The sequence below is a fragment of the Cornus florida genome, unplaced genomic scaffold, assembly GCF_030987335.1.
Source record: "Cornus florida cultivar Cherokee Brave unplaced genomic scaffold, ASM3098733v1 CherokeeBrave_3.0.0_Hap2_Chr01, whole genome shotgun sequence".
NCBI lineage: Eukaryota > Viridiplantae > Streptophyta > Magnoliopsida > Cornales > Cornaceae > Cornus > Cornus florida.
Window position 1 is genome coordinate 90,524,449 of NW_026775571.1, and position 18,616 is coordinate 90,543,064.

The 18,616-nt window shown below is 30.6% G+C and overlaps 1 protein-coding gene and 1 long non-coding RNA gene across 2 annotated transcripts; both read right to left on the reverse strand.

Moving 5' to 3' along the window:
* Nucleotides 1-8,206, reverse strand: LOC132277247 (F-box protein CPR1-like). Its single transcript, XM_059779053.1, has 3 exons — nucleotides 7,339-8,206; nucleotides 7,042-7,238; nucleotides 1-270 (listed from the first exon to the last, which is right to left on the reverse strand). Exons 1-3 carry the CDS (start codon nucleotides 8,204-8,206, stop codon nucleotides 1-3), a joined length of 1,335 nt encoding a protein of 444 aa, XP_059635036.1.
* Nucleotides 8,207-17,554: 9,348 nt separating this feature from the next.
* Nucleotides 17,555-18,310, reverse strand: LOC132306117 (uncharacterized). Its single transcript, XR_009481825.1, has 3 exons — nucleotides 18,100-18,310; nucleotides 17,874-17,919; nucleotides 17,555-17,727 (listed from the first exon to the last, which is right to left on the reverse strand). It is a non-coding gene; the product is annotated as an uncharacterized LOC132306117 (long non-coding RNA).
* Nucleotides 18,311-18,616: the final 306 nt, after the last annotated feature.

Consider the following 18,616-nt stretch of genomic DNA (forward strand, 5'->3'; position numbering starts at 1 on the left):
TTAGGGTTGAACCCTATACAATCCAGTCGGGTTGGGTCTCAACTGGTGGTTCAAAATCCACAAGCATCGGACACAGCGATGACGACGACAAACAACGAAGGCGACGATGATGAACAACGAAGGCGATCCACGACGACAATGGACGACAACAATTGGTGATGACAATCGGCAATTACGGCTTATGACTAATACAGCTCTCAATTTGGGTTCACCGAAACAAGCATCGAGACCATGCTTTCGATTTGGGTTCGCCGAAACAAGCAATTGGATCTAATTTGAACCATCAACTCGGCGACGAGTGAAAGGGAGGTGTTAGATTTCACCGGTTGCATACGGTTTGATAGCTCGCTAGTTGTGTACAGGTGAGGCTTTCCAATTTGGTTGCTGCAACTAGGGCTGTAACTTGGGCTAGCCCAACCCAGCCCAGTCCCAACCCAGCCTCAACCCGAAGCGAGTTGGGTTGGGTCAACCCGAATTATACTTAACATGGTTATGATCATAACCCAGACCAAATATTTTCGGACAGGTTGGGTCGGGTTGACAGGTTGAGTTTTTAAATTTTTTTTTTTTTTTCAAAAATTTATAATATAATATGATACAATATAATATATTATATTATATATATATAATATAATATAATATATATATATATATAATATTATATATTAAAACAAAATATTTTTAGGGCAAATCACTTTAGCCTCCCCTATCCTCCATCTCCATTCTTTCTGAACCCCCCCTTCTCTCTCTCTCTCTCTCTAACTGCAAATTACAAAATCTACAAGAATCAGAAGTTCAAAACCCATTGCAAATTACAAAATCTACAAGAATAGAAGTTCAAAACCCAAATATTTCGTTTTATCTAACTGTCTGCAAGAATCAAAAGTTCAAAACCCAGATCGATCAGCATATCATTTCAGATTGTTCAAAAAATCAAAACCTAGATCTTTCAGTTTCCATCGCTCGCTGTTCCAATTCGGGTTTGCAAGCTTCAGCCGTTGTCTCTCTCTCACTCTCTCCATCGCAAGCTTCAGTCGCTGTCTCTCTCTCTTTCCATTGCAAGCTTCAGATCTCTCTCTCTCTCTTTTCATCGCAAGCTCTCCAAGATTGTTCAAAAATCAAAACCCATATCTCTCTCTCTCTTTCCATCGTAAGCTTCAGCCGCTGACTACTAAATTGTATATATGGGCAGAGAGAGAAAGAGAAAGAGTGAGAAAGAGGAGAGAGAAAGAGAAAGAGTGAGAAAGAGGAGAGAGAAAGAAGAACAAGATTTTTTTCTTTTTCTTTTTTTCGGGTTTCGGGTTGGGTTCGGGTTGAGCCCAAGCCTAACCCGAATATGTCTGGATTTTGAAAAAACTCAACCCGAACATGAACCTAATTTGTGAATTGTATGTCCAAATTTCAAAATCTCTGGGTTGGGGTTGGGTTGGGCTAGGTTAACCCGCCCAAGTTGCAGCACTAGCTGTAACTTTCTGGGTTTAACTACAGCAGTTCAGTTCCGATAAAGCTAGCGTGGTTTAGTTCCTAATAATCTCATTCTAGCGTGCTCTATTTTAGAAACTCAAATAACCCATCACTCATTATATATAGGATTGGGTTTCTGATGATCTATTCATATTTCTTTCCTTTCCGACCATGTGATTTTGCTTCCATTAGCAAGTTTGGTGGTGGCCGCGGCCGCGAGAATTACCTTTTCAAAAAAAAAAAAAAAAGATGAAATATATGTATATATATATATATATATATATATATATATATATATATGTATTTAAATACAAATTAGGGTAATGGATTTGAGAATAAAGAGGGCTTTTTGGTATTTTTGTATGACAAGGGTGAAGTAGGCATTAAGAAAAAAAAGTGGCATACACACTCCTGAATACAGTCAAAAAAATTTTGCCGGTAACCGGAGTGGGTAAATTGCAACCAAGTACAACAGTTCAGGGGTTAATTGCATTTTTTTTAGTTAAGGGGGATTTACTATATTTTGGCCCATAATTCAGGGGGGTTTTTTGCACTTTACCCTTAGGATTATTCTGAGATAGCTCCATATTATCATATATGTCATTTAAAATTAAACATATAATGCTCTCATATCAATGAACAATTTATTATTATTATTATTATTATTATTTTTATTTTATTTTTTTCAAATCAATCCATTTTGAACTTTAATCATGCCCATAACAATAAAACATTCTAATTTTTTTTTCTTAAAAAGCTCTTTTTTTTTTTTTTGGTTGAAGCTTGACATTCCAAACTTCATGAAGGTATTAATCCACTGGGCTATCGAGGCAATTGCATTCCAAGATCAGGGGAGACATTAATCCACTGAATTATTCACATTATAAAAAACTGACATTTTTTTTAATTATTAATTAGACCTTTATGATATGTTTTATCATTGACCTTAATCATCTGTTTGGCTACCAATATAGCGAAACAAAAAATAAATTAAATTATAGGAGTAAGTAAAAAACCAAAATAAATAACGAAAAATTATGAAATCAACCTATTAAGTAATGAATTCACAATAGACTAATTTCTATTTATACTGACCAGAGCATTAACTGATATTTAAAGTGGATTGCAAACAAATAAAGATTGGGGATATTCTATTGGTCATGGGATATTTTAGATTAAGGTAGTATTACTTATAAGAATTATAACTGTATTCACAAGAATCACAACCACGTTTTTTAATGATGTTTGTGGTCATAGTTTTTTTACATATACACCAAACATATTATTTGCATGAGGTTTCCCAATATAATAAAGTATCTCATTTGATTTTGTTATTAGATTGACATTTCATGTCAAATTTGTGAAATGATTTGGTACTTTTTTTTCTCTTTTTTTCTTTTTTATTTTTATATATAACTTACTGTTACATTGATGTATTGGAGGAAACTAAATGGACAACATCTGATAAAATAGAAGATAGATTCAAGTACCCTTTTTTTTTTATAAAAAATTGTTGTAACGTTATACTTTTTTTATAAATATGTTTATTTTAGATATATTAAATAAATATTTATCAAATTTTGTTTAAATTTAGTTAACTCAAATTCAAGTGTGATATTTATCAATTTTTAAAATTAAAATTATTCATTGAATTAGTGAAAATTAAATAAAATTTATAGAATTAAAATATTTAAATTTTTTTAGTTCCATTAGAATTAATTGTGTGTGTATATATATATATATATATAAGTTAAGTTCAGATAAAAGTTCATAAATATGAGGAAAAAATATATCTATTTTAATTTTGCAGACCATTTGGATGGAAAGAAAAAAATTAAAATTTGAGGGGCACGAAGGATAGAATTAGCAATTATTTTTAGGTTTTTGTAGTTCAACTAGAATATATATATATACCCATATAAAGTTGATTTCAAAAGAATTTCCATATATTAGTAAAAAGAGAATAAGGTTGATATTTAATTACAATTACTTGAAAAAGTATCTCATGTGACTTGTGTTAGTAGATTCGAGAATTGTGCAGTGAAGTAACACATCGCATTTGTGAAGATTACCGAGAGATCGATGAAAAGGGTGAGGATATCCAACAAAGAGAAGAGAATAGAGTACACAAATTCAATTTTGATATTCAGAAAAGAAAAAAAAAAAAAATTAAATCAGTGATTGCATGAAATGAATAATTAGATTGAATTTTGTAAATTGATATAAATAATTAAAATTTATATGTATATATATAAATTGGAACCTCAAGAGATTGCTAAAGTGAGTAAGTCACTTGACCTAGTGCTTTACCCAAGCAAAAGAAATATATATTATAATTGAGTTCAAAAAAAAAAAATTGACACAACAATTACGTAATTCAACAAGTAGTATTTCATTCTATTATGAATCTAAACACCAAAATTTTATTGACTAATTTCTATTTACTTTAACATTTTCCTAAAAGCAAAAACTAAAATAAAAAGGAATACTAATTTTGTAATTACCACTAAGTTCAAGATTCATTATTTGACTATATAAAATTAAGGGCAAAGTACAATAAACCATCACAACCACAACCGTTTTTAAATAAACCCTCTTCAATTAAATTTTCTGTCAAAAAAAAACCACAACTATTCAAAGGAAGTAAAATAGTGGATATTTGCACCAAAATGCCTTTATTGTTGTTTTATTTGAATTCTAATTCATCCGAAATTCAAAAATTCATATCTCACAAATCGTAAATCCAAAAAGTACAAATAATATATGTACGGAGAGCTTTTGAAACAAGGATTCCATAAATATAAGATTTGTGCAATAAGCCGCCATAACCAAAGAGAAATTGGTAATCTAAGAATATGTTCTAGCAATCTTATTTTTTTTAAAATAAAATAAAATATTTGCACATGCAATTCCCTCCGTGTACGAGGCTCTTTCGAAGTCTAGAAAGGATCAAATGTATATAACATATCTCGTACATGCGAAGAAGCCACTTCTGTAATTCGTGACTTCTATGAGCAACTTATTGTTACACCAAGGCTGACTGACAACTGCACTAGGCTCACTATCATTTTTCACCTGGACTTTTACTATTTTCGCAAGTCACATAAGCCCAACCGTGTGCTTTGTCAGTCTTCTTTTCAATTTTTTCTCTACTACTTTTTTTTTTTAAAAATTATTTTTTATTTGCTTTAAGAGACAGACCACAAATCTAAGAGATTGACCAAGGAAATATTGGATAATTGCTTACCAGGCCCAACCCTTGCATTGCTTTTGAAAATGAGTAAGTGTCGTAAATGCAATATTGGATCATAGAGTTGGAACCTCCCGAGTCCTCTGGGTAGGTGTAACGGGTGGGCACTTACTCATTTATCTAAAAGTTCAAACTATTGGGTAGTGTTACATATCCACCCATTTATATATACATCAACCCCCATTCAAATCCGATGTGGGACAAGTTTTACTTGTAACATTCTCCCCCTACCCGAACCCGCACAACGCCCTCATTACGGTTAGACCACCCTGCCTACCCGTGGACAGACCCGAACGCCCTCCGGGCTAGACGCTTGGCGTGATACCGGATTAAGAACTGGGTCTGGCTCTAATACCAACTGTAACGGGTGGGTGCTTGCCCATTTACCAAAAAACTTGAATTATTGGGTAGGACTGCATACTCATCCATTTATACACACTTCAACCCCCATCCAAATCTGATGTGGAACAAGTTTTATTTGTAAAACTAGAATATTAGAGTAATTTTAACATGATCCAAGGACCGAAACTATATGGCCATCGACAAGCCAATCACTACACAAGTAAATATATTCGTTTTATTTAGATTTCTACTTTCATTTAGATTTCTACTTGAGTATCGAAAGTTCTGATCAGCCAAAATCAATTGTGATGATATGTAACTCTTAGGATTTCATGATATGAATTTTTGATGTGTCAACTTACAATGTCTAACACATATGAATCATAAAAAAAACATATGTCTTTTTTTCAAAATATATATGTATTATATTTATATTGACAAAAAACATATTCTTTTATTTTATATATTTATGTTATGTTCCATATACAAATGAATAATTCTAATAATTTTTTTTGCAAATATTAAAAATAAAATAAGATTGTTGTAATAGATTCTTAAATTACCTGGATATGGGCTTGCACAAATCTTAAATCTTAAATTTCTGGAATCCATGTTGTAAGGGCATTTTGATCAAAATATTCACTCTTTTACCCCTCAAATAGTTGGAAGGAGGGGGTTTGATAAAAAAAAAAAATAGTTGAGGGGAGTTACTGAAAAACTTAAATAAGAAAATTGAATAAAGATCAGGAATATAAATATAGTAACAACAAGGTCATATACTGTTTGATATATAATCGTACTAAAAAATAAAAAATAGAGAAAAAAAAATGTATATTCCCACATACAGGGAGAAAATAGAATGAGAAAATTGTTGAGTTTGGGGGACCTTGTATATTCCCATATACTCTTTTCCACATATATATATTTTTTTTGTAAATACACAAAAACATATCATTTGCACTATGTTCACTTCTCATGATAATTTTTTTTTTTTTTAAATACACAAAAACATATTATTAACGTTGGTAGAAATAACAAATTATGTGTGAAAATGATGTGTGGAATACCAAACAAATAGAACACAAAGGAATAGTAGAAGGTTGTAATTTCTTTTTTAAGTTTCATATATTATTAGCTCCAATAAAAAAAAAAAAAAAAAAAAAAACAAATTTTATTTCTTAGTAGGCCCAAAGAATTAACTTCTATTTTCTATCCCTGTTTAACCTTTTTTTATTTTTTATTTTTTCGTCGTCCCCCTCATTCCAAGTTTTTTATTTTTTTTTTGAATGGTATATATATCTATATGTACTATTATTAAAAGTACAAGGAGTGTCAAGAATTTCAAATCATTATTATTAATTAATAATAAATACATAATAAAATAAGTTAATAATAAGTTACCAATTAAAAAGCAACTCCTAATTTAATAAAGTTGTATAATAGGTTACCAATTAAAATACAAACATAAATTACCAATTAAAATATTAATCCTATTCTACATTGGATTCTACGGGATTATTACCAATTAAACTAATAATCCTATTCACAGATTCCTCACGGTTTACTCCACATGGGATAAAAGGGACCAATTAAATACAACTCCTAATTTAATAAAGTTGTATCATAAGTTATCAATTAAAATAATAAACATAAGTTACTAATTAAAATAATAAACATAAGTTACAAAGAGGTATGTAAAAATCACCTTATATTATTTTTTCCTGGTTTTATCTTCGTTTGTATGACAATTTTTATTTATTTTTTTGTTCAACCCCAAATTTAATGGTACCTCAGTTTACTTTACACGGGATCGCTTACACACACAGGCAAAAGGGACGATAAGAAATTACAAAAAATTGAAACTAAAAAATAAATTAATAACCAAAACTCACCCTCAATCTGCACTCGTCTCTTAGCACCAAAATGTATTGCATGACCAAATAAGAATTTTGAAACTGAAAAATAAATTAATAACCAAAACTCACCTGGTCTCTCAGCACCAGAATGTATTGCATGACCAAATAAGAAAACAAGGGTGAAACAATGCTCTCCAAAAAAATCTCTGCATCCTCAACTTCAAGCATAAAAGAGTCTCCATCATTATCTTGATCATAACGTCTAAGGCTACCGAGTTGAGAATCACCGGGAATTTCTAAATATCTATGTGTATTTTCCTTTTTCTCTACATTAGATACAAGTAAGAAATGATCTATCCAAAGGCTTCACACGATTCCAATTCCTTGGAAGGGCAAAGCCAAGATTAGTCCACGACTCTCTCTTGCCATATTCCTTCATCACCCAAAATTCACAAGACCGCCACCCCGACTTCCCCATAATCTTGACACAGACACAGAGACATCCTCTGAGAACCGTAACCAAGTAAGCTTCACGTTGTTGTGTTTCAAATTCTGCAGGTAAAATAAAAACTTGAAATTTTTCCTCCTCTAAATTAAGAGAAACTATCTTACTCATGTCCTTAGTTAACCAATGGAGAGCTCCATTCAGAAGTGCCGCAGCTGGCGCAGAGCACATAACATGGTAAGGGATGTCTTGAATTCTTCTCCAAGAATTTGTTTTTCGTGTATATAAAGTCGTTATACTTTTGTGACAATATGGGATGTGCACAACCTTATAGTCATCGGTTAAGGCGTCGTAGCCAAACCCATATGCACCACCAAACCCATATGAAACACCACCTGTTATACTTTTGAATGGTGGGTGTAATCTTTTGACTTTTCTAGTTGAAGGATTCAGCAGGTGAAGTTCTTCTTCACAAGAAGAATAAGGAGAAGTTGAATATAATATCAATCCGTCACAACAACCTAAGAACTTGCCCGATTGACACTCAAAATTAAGTGGATAATCAACTTTTCCACTCGGCTCAATAATGTTGCCAGAAAATACAACGATTGCTGACCTCCATTCTTTAATGTGACAGGAAAAAACAAGTTGTTTTTTGTTGGGCTCATAGGATCGATTTAGGTGCATCTTCACAAAATATGGATCAGTGAACAAAGTTAGCCAAGACTTTGACACACACTTAAAACGTACCAGGGACTTGACAGGCAGTCGTGAGAGTATGTCCATGACGACGTCATTGGGTAGGGACTTGATGGATGATGACTCTTCTCTTCTTTCTATCATCTCCATAGCCTTTCCTCGGCCTTCTTTGGTTTTAATTAGTGAGGGTTATTCAGAACGTAATATACACATTATTTTTACTTATTTATAGGGTCGCCTAAGCCCCCACTCCCAAAAGTTTTTATTACCTTATATATTATTGCCTTCCTAAAAAAATTAATTTCTTAGTAGCCCAAAGAATTAAGTGCTATTTTCTATCTCAGTTTAACTTTTTTTTTTTTTTTTTTCGTCGTCCCCCTCATTCCAATTTTTTATTTATTCTTTTATTTTTTATTAATAAGTATATCTATATATACTATTTTTTTTAATAATATATATATATATATCCATATATATTATTATTAAAAGTACAAGGGTGTTAAGAATTTAAAATCATTAATATTAATTAAAAATAAATACATAATAAAATAAGTTATAAATTAAAAAACAACTCCTAATTTAATAACGTTTAATAATAAGTTACCAATTAAAATACAAGCATAAGTTATCAATTAAAATAATAATCCTATTCTACATTGGATTCCTCAGGATTGTTACCAATTAAACTAATAAACCTATTCACAGGATTCTCCACGGTTTACTCCACGTGGAATAAAAGGGACCAATTAAAATATAACTCCTAATTTAATAAAGTTGTATCATAAGTTACTAATTAAAAGAATAAACACAAGTTACCAAGCGGTATGTAAAAATCACCTTATATTATTATTATTATTTTTTCCCGGTTTTATCTTCGATTGTATGACAAATTTATTATTATTATTATTTTTTTCAATTCAACCCCAAATTTAATGTTATCTCACAGTTTACTTTACATGGCATCGCATACACACACAGGCGATACACAGAAAGGGATAATGAGAAATTAAAAAAATTTGTGTCACCTGTTTCATTTGTTAAGTCTAACAAGAATTCAAATGTTTATTTATTTATTTTATTTTATTTTTTTTTTTCAATTCAGCCCTAAATTTAATGTTACGTATATAATGATATCTAATGAGACAAGAGGTATGTAAAAATTACCTTTTATATATATATATATATATATATATATATATATATATATTTTCCCCCAATTTTACCTTCGTTTGTATGAAAATTTTATTTTAGTTTATTTTATTTTATTATTTTATTTTTTTGTTCAATTCAACCCCAAATTTAATATTTGGTATAATGATAATAGCAAAGTCCTAGCACTAAGAATATATATCTAATGAGACCAGAGGTATGTAAGTATTATAAATTATTTCTGAATAAGTCTAACGTTATTGATGATGAGTACTTCTTTTTCTTTTTTCTTTTTTCTTTTTTTTCTTCTTTTTTGAATAAGCCTAATTTGTCGTAATTGCAGAGATCACCAAATACTATAATTTGTAGTAATTGCAGAGTCCAACAATATTGGAGAAAGCATATAAATTTATTTATTTTTTATTTTAATAATTAATTCTTTTATTTTATGAACTTTTTTCGATTTTTATTTATTGATGTTGATTTCCTTATAATTTTTCATGTTTGTGATAAAGTTGTTATATAATGTTCCTTTGGTCCACGTCCAAGTAATTTTTTTAAAAATAAGTTTAGAAATTAAATATCAAAAATTAATGTAACCACGTGAATCGCACGTGTTTTTGACTAAGTGTGTGTGTGTGTATGTGTATATATATGTATATATATATTAAACCGGTTCTATTATATATTTTTTATTATTATTGTTATTATTATTTTTTACAAGGCAAGAAGGGTTTATTATATGCTGAAAATACAAAAAATTTAGCCAAAACTTGAATACATGCTGAAAATACAACAATATAATTAGTAACTTTGCATCTTAAATAGGTAATAAATATAATTTTTAAATAAACAAAAATAATTATTTTTTTATATTAATATATACTGCATATTAAAATTTCTTTTTATATTTTTGTCCAGACCTCAAATTATATAGAGCTTAACTATCAACCAAAGGGAATGTCACATCGGTACTTGAGTAACATATTTGTAGGGGATGTGTAATTCGTGATTTTGAGATTGGGTGATGATTAGGTAAATCATTTTTGTACTGCCATGTAAAATAATTCAATTATTTAAAAAATCCTCAAATCATATTGGTGAAATTTCTTGCAATCTTTTAAAACCTGAAGTGGTACTTCTATAAAAATTCAAACACAGGAGTCCGAAACACTAAGTAAGTCCTTACCTAAACCTGTAATCACTCATAAAATGGTTAATCCCAAGCACGGAAATCAATGAAATGACTCAAAGTGGGTCATACAAAATCAAAATAAATCTAAGTGGTCATTTGATTCCATACCACAAGGTTCTGGACACACGAATTATGATTTCACACATCCGCCCCCTTTGGTTTCAAGGATTACCAAAATATGCCACACTTAAATGGTGAAAAAATCTCTATCTACAATTGAAATATGTGATAAAGGTTGATATTATTAGAAAGCTGGTTCAAAAACCTTAAAATTGAACTCATAGTTAACCCAATTTGGAGTTAAAATGAGAATTGGGTTATATTAAGTGAGATATAGTCGTTTGAAAATAGAACATCAAATCTAACAAGTAACATGAACAAGGTATAGTTGCCAACTGAGCTGGCTTCTTTGCCAACTGAGCTAACTCAGTTGTCAAAGAAGTCGACTTCTGTAGACCGAGAGCAATTTTTCTCAAAAAATGGGTTCCATATGAACTGAGTCAACTCATTCTCTAAATGAGTCGGCTTTTTCGGGGAATAAGTCAAAAATGTGTTAAAAAACCTCACCGGAAATACCTTTGTGCATTTTTAACCTATGCCATGCATCCTAATGCCTCAAAACTGAAATCCAGGCATCCCAGTAGTGGAACATAGCGGTGAAATAATTATACCACATGTGTGTAAAACCATGACATGCGAAATATAAATGGAATATACAACGTATGCTTTGTATTTGAAATGGCTCTCAGGCCTAAGATACAACCTCTTTTTCTTTCTTTTTATTTTATTTTATTTTTTTAGTAGGCCCAAAGAATTAACTTCTATTTAGTATATTTATTTAACCATTTTTTTTTAACTCATTTATCTTTATTTAACTTTTTTTTTTTTTTACTCGTTCCCCTCATTCCAAGTTTTTTATTTATTCTTTTATTTTTTATTAATGAGTGTATATAGTATGGACCGGTTATATTATATATTGAAAAAAATAAAAATTTAGCAAAACTTGAGTACAAGAATATAATTATTAACTTTGCATCTTAAAAAATGAATTTATTGTTAGCTTTTAATATTTTTTATTTTCCTTCTATTATTATACTCCAACCAATAATAGAAGCCTAGAAGGTTCTTATTTTTTTATTTTTTTTTTACGTTTAGTATAGTATTACCTCAAAATAATAATAATAATAATAATAATAATAATAATAATAATAATAATAATTTCTTAGTAGAACGAATTAACTTCTATTTTCTATCTCTGTTTTTTTTTTTTTCGTCGTCCCCCTCATTCCAACTTTTTTATTTATTCTTTTATTTTTTATTAATAAGTATATCTATATATACTTTTTTTTTTTTGAATGGTGTATATATATATATATATATCTATATGTACTATTATTAAAAATACAAGGGGTGTCAAGAATTTTAAATCATTATTATTAATTAAAAATAAATACATAAAAAATAAGTTATCAATTAAAAAACAACTCCTAATTTAATAAAGTTGTATAATAAGTTACCAATTAAAATACAAACATAAGTTGTCAATTAAAATAATAATCCTATTCTACATTGGATTCCACGTGATTGTTACCCATTAAACTAATAATCCTATTCACAGTATTCCTCACGGTTTACTCCACATGGGATAAAAGGGACCAATTAAAATACAACTCCTAATTTAGTAAAGTTGTATCATAAGTTACCAATTAAAATAATAAACATAAGTTACCAAGTAAAATAATAAATACAAATTACCGAGAGGTATGTAAAAATCACTTTACATTATTTTTTCTTTATTTTTTCCTGGTTTTATCTTCGTTTGTATGACAAATTTTTTATTTTTTATTTTTCAATTCAACCCCAAATTTATTGGTAACTCACAGTTTACTTTACATTGGATCGCTTACACACACAGGCGATACGCAGAAAGGGACGATGAGAAATTACAAAAAATTGTGTCACCTATTTCATTTGTTAAGCCTAACAAGAACTCGCAAGATTGTTAATTTTTTTTTTTCAATTAGTGAGACAAGAGGAACGTAAAAATCACCATAAATATATATATATTTTTCCCAATTTTACCTTCGTTTGTATGACATTTTTTTTTTTTTTTTTGTTCAATTCAACCCCAAATTTAATATTAGGTATAATGATATATAATAGCAGAGTCGTAGCAATAAGAATAGATTGTTAGACATAATAAGAAATACTTTAACAATAATTAGCCCATTAGGATTTAACTTTGATGCACAAAAACACCATGAGTTATAAAATTTAGAAGTGGTACATATGTTACCTTGATCCATTATGAGTAAGAGATTTTGAGCCTTAGTTATTAATGCTGACTAAACTTCAAAATGAGCCAAAAGTTAGTATCCGTCTATTCTGAATACCCAACGTAAAATTATAAGATCTTCAAACCACTTATGTATCTATAGTTAATGGGTACTAAATGTGGTGTTTCATTTCACAATACACGTAATGAGAGAGTATGATTTGGGACCCTTTTATATAGCATTAGTTCATTAAAGTTTGTTTTCCCATTAAAGACTTTTATATTTTCATAAAAACACCAAGAGTTACAAGAAATCTTAACTCTTCAATAACTATTTATTAAGTGAACACTAATTCCAAGAGTTCCCAAATATTATGTTCACTTAACTCTTCATTAAGTGAATATTAACTTTAATTCCATTACTGTCACTAAATTTTATTGAAGCATATGTAACTCAAAAAAATGGCATTATTAAGTGTTTATAAAACTTTACATTTTTTGTCTTTCATATAGATGCACTTAATATTTGATCACCTTCTAATTAATTTCTTAAAACCCTCTTCATGGAAGTATCTAATATACCATATGTATAATAATGTAAAGGCCACATTAAAGAGATAAATTTATAATAATCTCCCACTTGGCTTACATAATTATACCATTTATTAGATTATTCACATAATATGGCCATCACACTTGTCCAAAGAAGAGGTTGCACCATTTACATTAGATTCTGTTCAATGAAACTACTAATTCCAAACCATTGTAGTTATTAAATCGCTCATCGATTCAATACCATTCAACAATTATAACATTAACACCTTCATCAACATGAATCGATGAGATTTAACTAATACTGATAACATTAGCAAAGTAATAGAGATTAGTGTCAATTCATCATTAACGGTCCAATATTGTTTTTATATTTAATTGTGCACAAAAGTTGAAAACAACACAACATAATCATCATATTGTCATATACATAATGTGATCACAGCAAAAACATCTATACATTTTTAACCCAAACATAAAAGACTTTTCACCAAGCCCATGTGCACAACATGATCCTTAAAGAGCTTAGGTGAGAGACCTTTTGTCAATGGGTTTGCTAACATCAGTATAGTACTGATATATTCAATTGAGACAATTTGGTTCAAAACCCTTTCTCTCACAGCAAGATACTTGATATTAATGTCTCGATCCTCCAGTAGTTTTGTTATTCTTAGAGAATCGAATAGTATCATCATTATCACAGTAAATTTTTAAGGGTTATGTAATTGAATCAACAACACTTAATCCTGTGATAAAATTTCTTAACCATATTGCATGACATGTGGCTTCGTAACATGCTACGAATTCGGCCTCTATAGTGGAAGTGGCAACTAGTGATTGCGTTTGACTCTTCCATAAAATAGGCCCATCTGTTAGCATAAAAATATATCCAAAAGTAGACTTCCGGGTATCCGAGCATCCAGCAAAGTCAGAATCTGAATAACCAATAACCTCAAGGTTATTTGTCCTTTTGTATGTAAGCATGTAGTCTTTAGTTCCTTGCAGATAACGTTGTACTTTCTTGACTGCTTTCTAATGGTCAGTACTTGGATTACTTTGGTATCGACCAAGCATACCTACCATATATGCTAGATCGGGACGTGTACAAACTTGAGCATACATAATACTCCCAACTGCAGAACCATTAGGAATTCCCTTCATTTATTCCCTTTCAATATCATTTTTGGGACATTGGAATTCACCAAATTTGTCACCCTTAACAATAGGGGCAATAGTATTAGAATAATGTTACATGTTGAATCTTTTAAGAACCTTATCAGTATAGGCTCATTGGGATAATCCTAAAAGACCGCGAGACCTATCTCGGTGAATTTCAATACCAATAACAAATGATGCTTCACCCATATCTTTTATATCAAAATTCCTTGACAGGAATTGTTTTGTCTCATGTATCATTCCCATATTATTGCTGGCAAGCAATATATTATCAACATACAACATTATAATACAGATTTTACTACCACTGATCTTAAGATATATACATGAATCCACTAGATTCTCTTTAAAACCAAAGTTGGTTAAAACTTCACAGAACTTAAGATACCATTGTCGAGAAGCCTCCTTTAGACCATAGATGAACTTTTTAAGCCTACACACATTGTGGGTCTTGCCTTTATCATGAAAACCTTCAGGTTGGTCCATATAGACCATTTCATGCAAGTCACCATTTAAGAAGGCTATTTTGACATCCATCTGATGTAGCTTTAGATCATAATGAGCTATTACTGCCATGACTATTTGAAGGCAGTCCTTCTTGGAAACTGGAGAAAATGTTTCCTTATAATCAATCCCTTCTTTTTGAGTGTATCCTTGTATCTTTCAATATTGCCTTTGGAATCACGTTTGGTTATGAAAATTCATTTGCAACCAACAGTTTTGGATTATTTAGGTAATTCTATAAGATTCTAGACTTCATTATCCTTCATAGATTTCAACTCTTCATTTTATGGCATTAATCCATAGAGTTGATTTATCGCTACTTTTGGCCTGAGCATAAGAAATAGGATTATTTTCCAAGCCGATATCATAATCACACTCATTAAATAAATTTCATAGTCATTTGATATAGCAGGCCTACTTTCTCTTTGGGATCTGCGTAAAGTACTTCTATAATTGGAGTAGATTCCTTAATGTGGGAAGTTTCTTTAACACCACAATTTTCCAAAATAGGTGTATGTGTCACCATATCTTGGACCACCTGTAATGGCATAAGAATCCGATCTTCCTCAAAGGAAATTTTTCTAGGCTCAATTCTCTAACTAACATCCCCATTTTCTAAAAACACAGCATGTCTAGTTTCAATAATTCGAGTACTATGAGTGGGACGATAAAATCTAAACCCTTTTGATCGTTCTGGATAACCACTGATATAACAACTTATAATTCCAGAGTCCAATTTCTTTAATTGTGTGGTGTGCCCTTTTCCTCGTCGTCAATGGAACGACAAACCAAAGTATGTGAGTGTGTGGCCAAGTTTTAAATTTATAAAGTGCCACTACTACTTTTAACTACTAACGCAGCAAGGGCGAGTAGGGATCGTCCACAGGGATTGGGAGGCAGTATTGATATGGAAACGATATAGGGTTAGTAGGTCGAGTGATCAAAGATGTGGTTTGCTTGGTTGATTAAACTACAAACTAAAACTAAGCAAATTCAATATAAAGCAAGTAATAGTAAATGAAGATAGAGAAAACAATAGAGAGAGGTCTTAGGACTTAGAGGTCACCACTAAACATCACCTTTCTAGACACTCAATGTACAATGAATGAGGGGAAACATGTGTTGCAATATAGTGTGTGTTTTTTATTGAATCAACAAGCAAGGATGACTAATTAAGTATATATTGTCTAAACAATATGGTGAATAACACAATATATCAAACTAAGCCAATATTCCTTCCTTTAAGCTCACAATCTAAACACATCAAATGGTTAGAGACATATACTACTTGCATTCATAAGCATGGAACATCAAACAACAAGCATGGATTATCCTCCCATCTAAAAAACTAAGGCAACTACACTACAACTAAGTTAGGGACATGAAAATTAAACTAATTAAACTAAGGGAGAGGATCAATCCATCAAAAAATGAGTATGAACCATCAAATAAACCACAAGAGTATTCTATTAAGTACCATGCCTTGACAATCTCTAGATTCATAACATCAACACACATAAACATGCATCAACAACACAAAAATTAGAGATAAACACATGAACATCTACTCTAGCGTACATAGACATATGGATAGATTGAAATGATCAATTAGAAGCATTAAACCACACAAATCATTGTATAAACAAGATTCATATATAAATCAAGTGCCAAGACAATAATTACAACACAAATCCCCTCAAAATATAAAACATCAAGGTCTAGAAGGCATGCTTAGTGTTGGGTCCTTATATTGAAGGTCGCGGTGACCACAAGCTTAGAGAAGCATGCAATTTAGGCGAGGGCCAAGTTTTACATTTATAAAGCCACTACTACCTTTACTAAAAATATAGCTAGGGCGAGTAAGGATCGTCCCAAGGGATTGGAGTCGTACTTGAATGTGAAAATGTAACTAGGGTCAGTAGGTCGAGTGATCAAACAAGTGGTTGGTTGGTTATTTAAACTAGAGAACAACTAAATTAAATTAAGTAAGAATGCAATGCTAAAGAGAGTAAGTAAGGGAGAGAGAGATCTTGAGGTTTAGAGATCACCACCCACTACAACAAAAGTGACCTTTAGCAACGTTTTTTTTCGTCACAAAAAGCTAAATTTCCGTTGCTAAAAGTTTTTAGTGACGAAAAATCATTCATCAATGTTTCGTTGCTATATAACCGTCTCGATTAATCTATAGTGACGAATGAGAATTTCGTCACTATTGTCTCTACTTTTAGTGACTAAAAAATTTGCGTCACTATTGCATGACTTTTAGTGACCATACTTTTTCGTCACATCTGCTTGCCTTTTAGTGACGAAAATGCAACAAACATTTTCGTTACTATTGCATATCTTTTAGTAACCATATTTTTTATCACATCTGTTTTCCATTTAGCAACGAAAGTTTTCGTCACTAACTCACCCAATGACAAATGTCTTTCGTTGCTAAAAACCAATTTTGCTTGCTTGTTTTTGCTAATATTAAAAAAAATTCAAATAGAAACACAGGTCCACACATTTCAAACTTTATATAGGAACACAAATTTAAACATAACATTAAATTTTATTATGAAATACATAAAAATTCTGAGTTCAAATACAAAATTAACATAACTTTGACTAACCAAATTTCCAATTGTATAATACAAAAGACCAAACTAAAACATAAAAGCAAACTCCCAACTCTTTCCCAACTCTCCCTCTATGGAGGAATGCCCAAAGTTCCCTTATCACTAGTCTTCTAGAATCTTAAAATTCTTCAAACTATGTTTGTGGCTTTTTGTACTTCGCCTTTGAATATAGTAATTCCGCACGAAGCCACTCTAGCAGCTGCAACAAAAATGAAAATACACAACTTAGCAAAGGGCCAAGAAGGAAATAAAACAAGAGTGATGTAGTAGTGGCTTAAGTTGATCCAACAAAGGCAAAACAATAAAACAAAAAAATAAAGAGTGATTTAGTTTTATGCACTTCACCCTTGAATACAGAAATATTCTAGCAAGAGCCACTCCACTCCAGTAGCTGCAACAAAACACAGGAAAAAGTTCTATAATGGAACAATAGGGCTCTATGAAAGTCAAACTATAAAATTTAAATAATATTCTCCTAATCATAAACTTGATTAAAATTAATTCCTCCAAGCAATGCACATTATCAACATAAAAAAAGGATAAAATAATAAAACTACATTGAATTATTTACTTTCAGCTTTGACTAAGACCTCATTGTAAGACCTACCCACATTGAATATCTGACCTTTAGTTCTCTCTCAGACAACTCAATTACTATTTCTGCAAAGCAAACAAGAAACTAGAATAAGAGAAAGGATATTTCACGTGCAATAAGATAAAAAAGAGAGTAGTAAAGAATATATATGTATATACATTGACACCATAACCTAATTTTGAATAAAAGTACTAATACAGAAGTTAGAAAAAGAAAGTAGCAATAAACATTAACAAGAACATAGTTATTGAAACTAAATAAATAAAAAGCATTCCTGAATGGGATTTCTCAGTACCATAGAACTTATGTTGGAAAGTATTAAATCTTGGGTAAGGAAAAAAAATAAATCTTCTCATAAAGACATACATAAAACACTGCAACAACAAGCTTCTTTATCAATTAAAACTATTCCCAAGATGAAGAATAAAAGTGTGGAAGATAGACTGTGAACAATAACACCTGAATGTTGTTTAAGTCACTTGCAAAGGTAATC